Source organism: Silurus aristotelis (genome assembly GCF_946808225.1).
Source record: "Silurus aristotelis genome assembly, chromosome: 21".
Classification (NCBI taxonomy): Eukaryota; Metazoa; Chordata; class Actinopteri; order Siluriformes; family Siluridae; genus Silurus; species Silurus aristotelis.
This window is the reverse complement of record NC_139594.1, coordinates 11,653,123-11,666,245: the sequence shown is the minus strand read 5'-3', so window position 1 is coordinate 11,666,245 and position 13,123 is coordinate 11,653,123. Positions and strand designations below refer to the sequence as shown.

Here is a 13,123-nt window from a genome sequence, read left to right as displayed (position 1 = left end):
CAGGTGTTTGGGGTTTGGTGGCAACCACTTTGTGTGTGTGATGGCGTTTGCAGTGTGTTTGGAGCTGCATTGTTACTTTTCCATGTAATAATCAGACTTGCGAGAGACGCCTTCTTATATCTGCAGCAGCCACAGTCCTGAGGAATAAGTTGATATTTAATCAGAGAGCAAACACTGAACTGTGTGTCTGTAGTTTACTCGGGCAAAAGCCTTGTAGTGAGCCAGCACTCTCGTTTGTTCATTTCTTTCACTCTTCCGTTTCCTTTTGTCTGACAGGTGCACTTGACTGCGCAGTGTTTCGCTGTATCGAGCGTGCACCCGCATTTGCGCGCGCGCGTGTGTGTGTGTGCGCGCGTGTATTTATTGGGTCGTGTTGAAAGCGCTGGGTCTTGAAAGCGCTGTCACAAACAGAACAAACTCGGACAGCTCAGTTCCTCGAGCTGTCATACCCGGTATCTCACTTAGCTCTGCAGTGCTCCTGACTCCTGACTGATCCCACGGTAAGACGTGTTGTTTTGAATGGATTCACTTGTAGGATTGTTTTAAATTTACTGTAAACAAGAAAACGGTGTGTTTATTTCTGATAGTTCACGTCTGAATTTAGTTCTGAAACTTCTAATCTGCATGCAATGCATTAAACTGATGCCAATCTACTAATCCCTCATTACTTAATCTGATATTGTAATCTGGAATGATAGAAACCTGCTTAAATAATAACAGTTTAGATCTTATTGTGATTGTAATAAACTCTGAAACCTGCTGATTATATAAAAATTCATCAGAATATTTGGGTTCTGGAAGCGAACACATCAGTAACCAATTAATGATGGAGATTTTAATGGATTATTTCAGAGGAAAAAAAAAGTTTGAGGCTAATTTGGCACACCAAAAAGTTTTTTTTCTGATTTGTTATATAGTAACTTGTTGAGCTGATGTACAGTAAAGTGAAGCGGTCCCGTGGGAGATAAAGATGTTATCGTGGGGTTGACAATCTATATGTAGGGCCACTTACTTGTTAGTAAAGTTAGTGAAGGTCTGCACTGGAGACTGGACCGTATTGTGTCCGTGTTGAACAGCAGACCAGAGGCTCTTTTTTTTTGGGGGGGGGGGGGGTTTACAGAGTGCAGCTGCTCGGATCGGTGTGCGTCACGGCCATACAAATATAGCACGCGCCAACCATAAGCCGGAATGCGACGCCATTTAATTCTGAGCTGCACATCAAACACACCGTCATCACGTGTCTGTAGCCGGTCTTACCGTTCTCTTCCTCTTTCCTGTGATCACATAGTCTTTTAGATAGATCTCTCAGCTAGCACGCGCACGCACACACACACACACACACACACACACACACAAACACTGTGGCACCTGTTCACTTCCTAAATAGAGAGAGAGAGAGAGATTATAAAAGTAATGTGGTTATGAGATATCACAGGCATATCGGTGGAGGCTGAATTCATTCTCCATATGATTTCCTGGCAGTCCAGGGTGAGGTGAGGAGCAAAGTTGCCATATGAGGTTTTCGAAATGGAGAACAAATGCCTTCATTTGTAAACTGGCTCATATTAAGTGATGTGATGTAAGTAATGTATTATGTCAAATCACAGAACATCTATTCTAACACACACACACACACACACACACACACACACACACACACACACTCATATATGTGTGTTAGAATAGATGTTATGTGATTTGACATAATACATTACTTACATCACATCACTTGAAATATATGTATATGTATATGTATATATATATATATATATATATATATATATATATATATATATATATTCATTCATTCATTCATTTTCTCCCGCTTATCCGTAATTCGGGTCGCGGTGGCAGCAGTCTAAGCAGGCCCCCACCTTCGACTGCTGCCCAATCCTTACAGCACTGTCCCTTACGGTCCTTCCTGCAGGTGGTGAGCCCACGGGAAGATATATATATATATATATAACAGGGATTTCTTTCATAACCTAGGTTTCCAGTTTCAGAGTCTCTGGATCTCCAGGCTTTGGGAATAACCTGGGACCGTACACTTTATTAATTCAAGTTAATCTGTATTAATCTGGAGTGTCTATGTGACAGAGTATATATGATATTTACTTTAATAATATGTCATTTTTTTAATACTTTTCATGTTTTTCTTCTGGCTTTTAAACTTAACCCATATTTTTAGAACCCATACACATGAACAATCAGAGCAAACCCACAATGTCTTGAGTAAATTCAAGTTCCAAATTTCAGCTTGTCTGACTATCAATACAAGGAAGAAAAAGACGTTTCACTGTGATGGCAGAAAGAGGTTTCAGATTTCTCCTTTGAAATCCAAAGCTTTGTAACCTGTTTAGTATCTGAGCTTAAAGAATGCTGATTCATTATATTATTTACTGATGTACTCATCTGTGTTCTCAATGCTGTTGTAAAATAAATGTGCTTTGTAGACTAAGAAAGCAGTTAGAGATCACAGACATTTTTACATATCGATACACACTATAAAGTTTTGTCTTTCAGAAAATGTGTCTGCTGTTTAGCAGTTGGATATTTTAGCTTTTTTACATCATTTTGTGTTAGTGTTGAGTTTGCTTGGTAGAATGCTGTGTGGAAATTTCCAAAGCATCAATAAAGAAATTGTATGCCAAAAAAATACGTCACACTTTTTTCTTGACATGGTGAGGAACTGTTTATCAGGATAATATGCAGTTTAGCACATAGTTTCTGTCTTACTAACACTATGCCTATGATAATTGCAACCACTGACCAATCACATTGATTTATAAATAATGTATCTGTTGTATGATGTAATCTCATAATGTAATAGATGAAAATCAATCTCTCTGTGTTTAAGTCTCTATTGCTTTTTGTGCTTTTTCTTGTCTTTCTTTGTTACACAGCTCCTTCAAAGAAAGGAGTGAATCTTTCAATTTGTCTTGCGACTGAGGAGAAGAAACAACTGACGTGTACCACAGTCAGTTATGGGATAAATGACTGATAGCTTTTATAATTCGTGAACCTTTAACTGTCAAGATGTGTGATGTAGAAACTGAAGAGAAAAAGATACTCCCAGGGTCTATCGTGGAGACAGGGACACCACCTTCATCGTGCACCTTGGAAATGAAGGAGAAGGATTGCCATGGCTGCAATTCGGCGGATGAGCAGGTGACAATGTCCTGATTTTCCAGCATTTTCTTTCATTATATGGCTTTATATCTTATGCCTTGTCTGCTCTTCCTTTCCTCTAATGAACATCAGCTCATTCTTTTTTCTTTTTTCTGAACAGTTGAGGACAGATGCAGTCCAAGGGCAGCTTAAAAGAAATCACAAGGTAGGCTGACATTAGGTACACTTAATGAATATCAAAATCTCCACTTCGTAAAAGTAATCTTATTGCAGAGATCAATATTGTAGATGTATCTTAAGTGAAACGAAAAAAAATAAAGATTTACTGATAGACTTTCAATAACAATACTGCTCAAAAGAATTCCTGTAGAACACCAGATATCTATTTGGTTTAGCAACTCTCTACCTGATCAGCGGATTATAAAACTCTTTGTGATGTAACTCGTGTGTATGTGGTTTGAATGCATAATACTAAATACAGGACAATTGGAGTGTCTGTTAGAGTAGAGTTGAGAAAACCTCTTAGATCATGTTAAACTGCACAGGTTGAGGGTTGACCCAATTTCAACACCAGTGTCTCTACGTCTTGACATGAAGAAAAGTGATGTAGAATGTTTTGCAGAGTTCTTTACAAATGTTGTTCTTTTACACTAAATCAAGGAAAGTTATGGTCTTGAATGCCTGCATGTGAATTTGTAAATAAAATGATGAATTATGTGCTGTTTAATCATTGAAAGTTTTACTTCAGGCCAAAGGGAAACTAATCCGGAGTGCAGCTGTGTGTGATGATGCACCGACTGAACCAAGCAGCAAGGTGAGAATACAAAACACAATATCTCCATCACTAAGTCTGGGTTTCAGGTTGCAGGTGTAAGGCCCCTCACATTACAATGAAGACTGATTCATGTTTTCTGTGAAAAGTTGCACTTCAAAAAACCACAAAGTCTACCGCAGACATGCTAACAGGTTGTAGGTTTGCTCGATGGGAAACTACCCAAAAGACTTCATATAATAAGTTCTGTGTCCCGTATACTATTGTTCTAAACAGTATATTAAAACAGTATACAGCTTTTCTGTCTTAGTGTCTAAAGTGGCATAGTTAACCTACGATTTTGCACTATAACTACTGCTCTCTAAATATACTTTACACACCAAAGTGTATGTATTACAGTGATATAATCAAATTAAGTTTAACATGATCATCTAGTGATAAAGATTGCCCACCAAATGTTGATCATTTTGACCAGTTCATTTAATTTCTGCCAGCTACAATGAGATCGGTGAGCCAAGTGAAACAGTGAGTGTGTGCTTGTGTCCTGTAGGGGCCTGAAAGTGAAAATGCACCGACCATCAACACTTCCAAGTGTGAAGAAGAGCAACAGGAACAATGCAAGGACGGCAATACCGTGAAAAAAGCAAGCTTAACCAAAGGTCAGTAGTGTGTGTGGGTCTGAAAGCATGTGTTTGCGATTTTTTTTTTTCGTCTTTTTCCATGTGCAAGAACAAGTGCCAGAGAGAGAGAGAGAGAGAGAGAGAGAGAGAGAGAGAGAGAGAGAGAGAGAGAGAGAGAGAGAGGAGAGAGAGTCACATAATGTATAGTGTTACATGGTGTCACATAATGTAAATGACTTGTATTTGTATGTGTTTTAGAACCAAGTCTAGAGTACACAGACTCAACAGGCATTGATCTGGAAGAGTTTCTGATTACTACTTTAAGGAGTAGTCCAAGGTGTGTGTGTGTGTGTGTGTGTGTGTGTGTGTGTGTGTGTGTGTGTGTGTGTGTGTGTGTGTGTGTTTGTGGCCCTCTTTTCTTTTTTTTTTCATTCAACAAAACTGCATACCTTTTCCTGTTTTTTGTTCTGCAGGGACAGATTGATGCTGCTGAAACTGGAGCAAGACATGACTGACTTTATGAAAGATACCTGGTAAGACTGTACCCATTTAATACACTATATAACACGCTTATAATACTAAATAATACACAAAGCATCTTCATTTTCAAATTTATATCGTGTTCTTCTGCTGCAGCTCTTACAAGAAGTTTCCTCAGATGTCATCTTATCACAGGATGCTGGTTCACAGAGTTGCGGCATATTTTGGGCTGGAACACAACGTGGATCACAGTGGAAAAGCTGTCATTATCAACAAAACGTGCAACTCCAGGATGTGTGTCTATACAACAGTTTAATTTAGTTTAGTGTAAATGTAAGTGTATGTAATAATGTATTGATAAGTGTTTTTTTTTTCTTAGTCCAGAGCAACGGTTTGCTGAACATGTCCAGGATGAGAGAACTGAAGAAAAAAGGTCAATACTAAAGAGAGACAATAGCCAGGAGAAAGAGGACAGCCAGGTATACACTCAAACACATATACATACTTGTACGTGTTCGTTATCAGAACCATCTCAAACGTTATGTGAGAACCCTGTTTAAATGTAGAACCTTGCACCAACCACAACTGGTTGTTACATTCCATCTTCTGTGAAAAGTTGCACTTGAACACACCACAAATCCAACAGTTGTTCACTGTTCAGATCCTGTGTGAAAAGAAATAAGTGTGGAATAAATTACGATGTATCGTGCTGTGTAGACCATTTCAGAGATGAATATATACTGTTCATTGTATCCTATATTAAATAATGACTCTTCATTTTCTTTGTGAGTGTCCATCAAAAAAGTTTTAACAACCCAGCAGTCATTTTCTCCCAATCTCTTTTTTCTCTCGCTCTTGAAGTTCATGAGAAATAACAACTTGTCATATTACCAAAAGAAACTGCAAACTCCTCTGTCCTAAAGACTGAGGTGGAACACTACTGATCATTATAAAGCACTGATACTGGAGTGCTCTTTCATAAATATTGAATAAATGCTTTCCTACAAAAAGCTTCACAAATGAATATATGATATTTGTGCAAATAAAACATTGTGCTTGCACACTCAAAAAAGTCATAACTTCTGTAAACAATCAGATTTTTAACATTGTTTGCTTTTGGCTAAAACAATTTCTCTCTCTTTTCCTGATGTCTTTGGATAAGCAGGTAAACAGTTCTCTCTTCCACAAGGCTCTGACCGATTAAACACACTGACTTTGTGACGCAGGCCCACAAATACTAGTGTGCCAAACTATGGGCAATATTTAGCTTCCAACTCTCAAATGCATCCTATGGTCCGCAGTAAGCTCTTTTTGTCACTAGTTTCTGATCGTTTTATTCTGATGTATTTTTTGTAGCTGAGGGTGCCATGGCTAAAAGAGCAAATGAGGAGTAAATCTTTTGAGGAGAGAGAAGAGGAGTATCAGAGAGTCAGAGAGAGAATCTTCTCTCAGGATGTGAGTAAACATGAATGTCCAATATAATTTAGTTTCAAAGTACACACCACCCTAAAAATACTCTTTCTTTTTCAGCCGTCCTGTCCTGCTCAGACTGTTTACATTGAGACCAGGTAAATATTGCTTGGTACCTTCTATTGATGTTTGTTGGCATCATTCAGAAGATAAATTCCATTCATCATTCCATGAAATGTTTGTTCCATTATTAACAGGAACTTTATTATTAACAAGAAGATGAAATGTTAGATGAAACCCTGCAACCGTGTCAGTGCACAGATATCTCGTGTTACACTCTCACTTTCTCCTGCTCTCTCTCTTTCTTCTGATGCCTGCAGAGGTCCAGAGGACTGCTGTAATATGTACAGTGAGACTCAAAGGAGAAGACAGCTCTTTAGGTTAGTGTGAAACATAGAAAATCCCTTCTGAACTGATGAGTAACATTTTGCAGTCCACACTTGATTCCATTTCTATGGAATATATCCTCTTCCAAAAAAAACTGTTCTGATGCCAGTCTAAGGCGGGGCACCATACACACACACACACACACACACACACACACACACACACACACACACACACACACACACACACATTTTGTCTAATAAATCAGGACCTGAAGAGAGAAAAAAACTGAATGAATTATTAATGGAAGATGGTTGTCTGTATTTGTTTAAAAACACACCAGTTAAAACCAGCTAAATTGCTCTATGCTTGAGAGTGTGTTTGAATATGTGATATGTTTTCGTGTGTATGTGTGTGTTTCATCCTAAATGTATTCCTGCTTTGCTCCCAGTTTTTCTGGAACAGGCTCCAGATTCACCAAAACTCTGACCAGATTAAAGCATTTACTGACGATCAATGCATGAATAATTCTTAATATTTATACAATTTATAAATTCATGTCCAAATTCCAATTGTGGAAATCCAATTTTCTGTCAGTTATATTCATTGCCTATCCATGTGTACAAGCTACTGTACTTTGTGTGTACGTGTCTACTCAATATTAGTTTTATTTACTTGAAAGAGATTAGCAGTAGCTTGTATTTGTGTGCAGGGCTACCAGGGACGGTTCAGGCCAGCTGTCAGGCAGCAGACAGAGCAGCTTTGAGCTGGATTGTCACTGGAATGACCCTCGACCCTGGAGCAGCACTGACTCCGACAGTTCCACCTGGAGCTCTAAACCAACACTCTCACAGTCTGACAAAAATACCAAACTCTGCATCCCTGGTACGAGAAATTCTTAATTTACAGTAGGCCCTAAATTTCACATGAACTGGTTCTACTTGTAATAAAAAATCAATAAAAAATGTAATTATTAAGAACATTCATTCCATTGACAGAGGCAACAGCCAGTAACAGCTCTGCCTATGTTCTGGTGCCACCAGAGTCGTCTATACTTCCTGGGACTATCCTACTCAACCCAAACACAGGTATAGAGAGATACAGTATACACACACACTAAACGCTTATATTCATAATTATGGCATTTGGCAGATGCACTTACCCAGAGTGACTTACAATTCCTGCATTTATACAACTGAGCAGTTGGAGGCAATGGGCCTTGCTCAAGGACCCAGCAGTGGATTTGAACGAAACAATGCATATCTGTGATGCTGAAATACTGAGCATGTGCCTGTTGATTTAGGACAGCCATATTTGAATCCCGATGGAACTCCAGCAGTTTACAATCCACCATCGAGCAATCAGCTAAACACAATGCAGCCGCAGCCGCAGCCCGCACCCCCTCCCCAACCTCAGCAGCAACCAGTGATGAGCCAGTCTCTTTCACAGGTAGAACGGGATTGTCAAAATTCATAATCCTTATTAATAGAATGCGGAATTGCAACATTTTATGTATTATTTACACATTCTATATATATATATATATATATACACTGTTTTGCGTGAGGATTAGCTGTTTCTGAAACACTCAAGCCCAGCACTCATCACAGTTAAAGTTGATGTAAATAGTAACTGAAGCTCTAAACATGTATCTACTTAGTTTTATGTATTGCCCTGCTGCCAAACTATTGGTTAATAGATACTTGCTCAAGTGAGCAGGTACAGAGGTGTTCCTAATAAAGTGGAAGGTTAGTGCAGAACACAATAGTTAAATTGTGAAGCATAAATGTCTTTGATGCCCTCTAATAGCCAGTAAACTATTTCTATCTTTTAACTTGCTTTCCTGTTCATTTGTTCAGCACTAGTGGTCTCTTAGATCTTCCTTCAGGTATTCAATCAAAAATAGTAATTATGTTTTATATTGGTCTTTAAATGAGTATGTTTGATGATTGATGGGTGATTGACAGGTGTGTGGACCCAACACAGAAATCACTGTCCTGCACTGGTGACAGCCAGCTTTTTATAGTTAATCCATTGCTTTAGGACCAGACCACAACAGCGACCTTTTCCATGAAATGACATTAATATAGGATAGGTTCCCTTTAATATGTGTGTAAAGTAATGGAATTAAAGCTTAGGCTATAGTGTTAATGTATGATGTTCTCTTTTTATAGAAATTGGGTATAATTATTATTATTATTATTATTATTATTATTATTATTATTATTAATGATGTTGTTAATAATAATAATATTAATAACAATAATAAAAATTGAAAAAAGAAATTGGGTATTATTATTATTATTATTATTATATTGTTGTTGTTGTTAATAATAATAATAATATTAATAACAATAATATTAGTAATATTACTACTACTACTAATAAAAATAATATTAATACATTTTGAATTAAAGCAAAGTTCCACTATAATTAAACTGATATTTCTCCTGCATTAGCTGTATTTATCTAGCTATTATAACCGTAAAATATAGAATGTCTACTGTAGCAAATAAAAACAAGTATTTAATTCAGGCTGAATAAGTAACCTATTCAGTACAACCATGTTATTGCAAGTGTGATATTGCTTTTATATAATAGATCTATCAACACAATATTTTGCATCTTAGACAAAAATATGGGCTTTTTTCAATGAAAAAAGAGTTCTCAAAAAGGCAAAAGGTGCATATAGCATTGCACGTTGCTGTGTGTAATTCAAAGAATGAATGACAGGCTGTAGCGAGTGTGGTAGTGTAGTGATGGTTTCAGTGTATTGCTGAAATTTCTAATTTACTTAGCAACACAGACAGACAGATGTTCCAGTGTGTTATACTTAATATCAGCACTATTGGAACAATGTTTGTTTTAACAAAATACATCAGAACAAACTGATTACTGTAATCATATGTATTTAATATAATTAATATACATAATTATAAAGAATTTAAATTGCATTTACAGTACACACTCTGCCTTACTGCCTCAATGCCACTGACAGATTACATTATTGTTATAACATTTCTACTTATTGTTTAGATATTCATCTTAATATACAGCATATTATTTAGTATGTACTTACTATAAATTATTTTGTGACTATGGTGAACTCTGCTTATATATCAAGTATGTAATTATGACAGTGAAGAGTTTATGTCTGGATCCATTGGTGGCTTTTGGGATTTATGTGTATTCATTCATTTGAGTTTTTATCATTAAAAGTGTTAAGAAAATCTTTGTTTCCTTTAATAAAGTTCCAAAAAGTATAAAACAAATATATTTTTCTGAACACAAATTTCATCTCTCTCTATCCCCCAGGTTCCATACTCGTCCGTGACCTACTTTCCTCCACAGCAAGTGTTAGCAGTCTCTCCCTCACAGTTCCACACTCCAGAGCAGAGTGTAAGTAAGCTTTTATGTCTGGATTGGTCTACATCTTTGCAATCAATATTATGCACTAACGATTTATACTTAACGCTGATATAACGAACAAAAAAGCTGTTCTCTCCACAGAGGGAAGACCTTTCATCTCAGTTCAGTCACGTGACATTAAGCCATCAATCTTTAGGTGAAACATCAGACCTGTCCTCCTACTACCTGCATGGAGCTCCACCCACTCACAACTACACACAACCCCAACAGAATTATGCCCCACCCTATGCTGCAGATGGCTATATGAGCTCAGGAATGACACTGGCTATGCCTGCAACCCAGCCCACACAAACCTGTGGCCAACAGAGCAATCAGGTGCTCATCATATTGGAATAAATGTCATTTGTATTTTAAATACACTGAATTAGCTTATTTTCTATAATGTATAACAATTATATATATATATATATATATATATATATATGTGTGTATATACTCTTTACCTTTTTATTAAGTACAGCTGTAATGTAGATGTAATGTACAGTTACTGTAAGCTGTTGCTAGGCATATTTTCAGCTCCTCTATAATCAACCATCATTGGAAACGTGCTACTATTAAGCTGATAGTATTTTGGTTAATAGTCAGTCTCAGCAACTCTGACATGGTAATGAATAGGTGTAGTGGTGGTGAGTGTATCAGGTTCAGCAATTCAGATGAGGTTTTTAAACAGTCCAACTATCCTAAATATTCAGCCAACTAATGTCCTGTGGCCAAAAACTGAGCACTAATAAAAGTACAGATTTTTTTAATTTGTAGTTTCTAGCTGTACATATGTAAAGTTAAAATAAGGTTGGTGTGTAAACAATAAGTTGACATAGTTCTTAAATATCTCCGATACACACAAAGCAGTATAATACTGCTAATGCTGCATGTTGTCCACCATCCTCATAATATGTATACAATGATGTTCCTGTGGTGGTCTCATGAAGCATTTGGTAGAGACTCTGACACATTGTGCAATGCATTAGATGGAATATTTAAATCTATAGTTAGTATACAGAAATATTTACAAAGTGGTAAAATGGCAAATAAGTGTAGCAGCTAGGCAATGCACCTAATACCTATCTAATGCATATCAAATGTCATCTTTATATTCTTCTTTTCTCCAAGGCCTCTATGTATAGTTATCCTGGCCAGTGCACCAACACATCCCAGCAGTATGGACCAGCCAGTTACAACACACAGACAGGTGCAGGTGGGAAATATGTTTTTGTTGTTTTTAGACAGGGAGTTGCAGGAAACTCTGAGCAGGGCATATTATTAGGAGTCCCTTATTAATTTGATTTCATTAACCACAGATTTAATCATAATAACTAGAACCTTGTTTATATATATATATATATATATATATATATATATATATATATATATATATATATATATATATATATATATATATATATATATATAAAAGATTCTGTTATACAAGACACATGAAAATATTCATTATCAGTAGTTATTTTCAAATGTATATATAGACAGCAATAAGCAGTTTTTAAACATTAAAATGTGAACATTGAAAAGTGTGAAACTGTACTACATAATCATCACTGACATTCTTTATACTTTCATTATTATTATTATTATTATTATTATTATTATTATTATTATTATTATGCCATTCTATAATTTATACTTGCATCTAAATAATAGGCTCATCTCTTTACCAACCAGAATGTTCCCATCGTATTATACTTTTTAACATTGAAACTCATATTGTAAATATGTTATTTATGTCATTTAGTAAAATTGAGACTCATATTATTTCAATTTATCTTGGCTTATTTTCTATTTTCATAAAGAATTGCTCTTCACAACTTAATGCAAACAAAACTTTTGCCAGAGGAGGGCAGTAGACAAGCACTGCTTTAATTATTAAATAAACTGTGCCCAATACCTCACACCTCCTCATCTGCATTACCGTAGGATACACTGCAGTCTTAACCAGTCAGCAACAAGCTTACTCAAACATGGTGGGAGCTCCAGTGGTACCACAAACACAAAAGAGCATCATGGGCTCCTTCCCTTCCTCAACAGCCTATCAGGTGAGCATATTGGCATCCAGCTGGAGCCAGGTTATTACTCAATATGTTACAGATGCTAATCTCTGCCTTTTTCCTATTTCCAAGATGGCACCCCCACTGCAGTCCTACCCCTCTACAGTGTTGGTCTCCAGGCAGGTGGGACAGAACCAGAGTGTAGGGCCTCCAGCTGGAGTGTCAGTTTACTGCAACCCCCTGAATCATTCTTCACCTCCACCTCTCAGTGTGGGCATCACCTGCCAATCAGCCAATTGCAGAAATACGTGCAATAGAACCCAGAACCAGTGTTGGTACTAGCACATACATGTGCACACACAAAATATAGCACAAGTTAGGGAAGGGTCTGAGAAACACACACCAGGAGAACTGTAGTCCAGTTATTTTTCACGTGAAATGTCTCTCCTATCTCTATCAGAAATACCCAGTATTTGTACTCACCAGCTACACACTCTGGTGATTGTTTTGGTGTTAATCACTCTGTCGCAAAACCTACACTCAGCAGCAGCACAACGCAGCCTTTTCTGTTATTTCGCATGCTGTTTTATCACATTTATTTTAAATACTCTGACATGCGTGAATGGTATTTTGTGCCCGTTGCATCAGAACTGCTGTGTCTACCACTGTAATGTATAATAATGTGTGTATTAATATTATAATAAAATAGTAAATACAAATGAATAAACTTATTTTTACTTCCACATTAAATACGATTTTTTTGGTCAATTCTAAAATATACATATTAACACTAAAACATCATCATTAAAAGCAGCTTGAATCTGATTAAGTGACCTCTGTACACTCCAGTACCATCTGATGGGCTGTAAAGAAATGTATTTAAAAGAATTCTGGGCTAT

The 13,123-nt window shown here is 36.8% G+C and overlaps 1 protein-coding gene across 2 annotated transcripts; it reads left to right on the top strand.

Moving 5' to 3' along the window:
* The first annotated feature begins 340 nt into the window (after window positions 1-340).
* arpp21 (cAMP-regulated phosphoprotein, 21) lies at window positions 341-12,974 on the top strand. 2 transcript variants are annotated; one of them, XM_083524057.1, is made up of 20 exons: window positions 341-500; window positions 3,050-3,168; window positions 3,290-3,334; window positions 3,878-3,943; window positions 4,452-4,560; window positions 4,780-4,858; window positions 4,995-5,054; window positions 5,158-5,295; window positions 5,381-5,480; window positions 6,358-6,456; window positions 6,532-6,569; window positions 6,792-6,851; window positions 7,511-7,683; window positions 7,797-7,886; window positions 8,102-8,247; window positions 10,114-10,197; window positions 10,309-10,542; window positions 11,338-11,422; window positions 12,154-12,272; window positions 12,357-12,974. In XM_083524057.1, the coding sequence occupies exons 2-20, from the start codon at window positions 3,124-3,126 to the stop codon at window positions 12,564-12,566; spliced, it is 1,980 nt and encodes a 659-aa protein (XP_083380183.1). In that variant the 5' UTR covers window positions 341-500; window positions 3,050-3,123; the 3' UTR covers window positions 12,567-12,974. The 2 variants fall into 2 exon arrangements, with proteins under 2 accessions (XP_083380183.1, XP_083380182.1); XM_083524056.1 differs by having other exon boundaries at window positions 359-500; window positions 2,904-3,168.
* The last annotated feature ends 149 nt before the right edge of the window (window positions 12,975-13,123 follow it).

What these genes read in the sequence shown, in the direction of transcription:
- arpp21 (XM_083524056.1), top strand. Translation starts at nt 3,037, where the DNA reads ATGTGTGATGTAGAAACTGAAGAGAAAAAGATACTCCCAGGGTCTATC. An exon ending in GCAATTCGGCGGATGAGCAG is followed by an intron (nt 3,169 to 3,289) that starts GTGACAATGTCC and finishes TTTTCTGAACAG; the next exon opens with TTGAGGACAGATGCAGTCCA. An exon ending in CGACTGAACCAAGCAGCAAG is followed by an intron (nt 3,944 to 4,451) that starts GTGAGAATACAA and finishes TGTGTCCTGTAG; the next exon opens with GGGCCTGAAAGTGAAAATGC.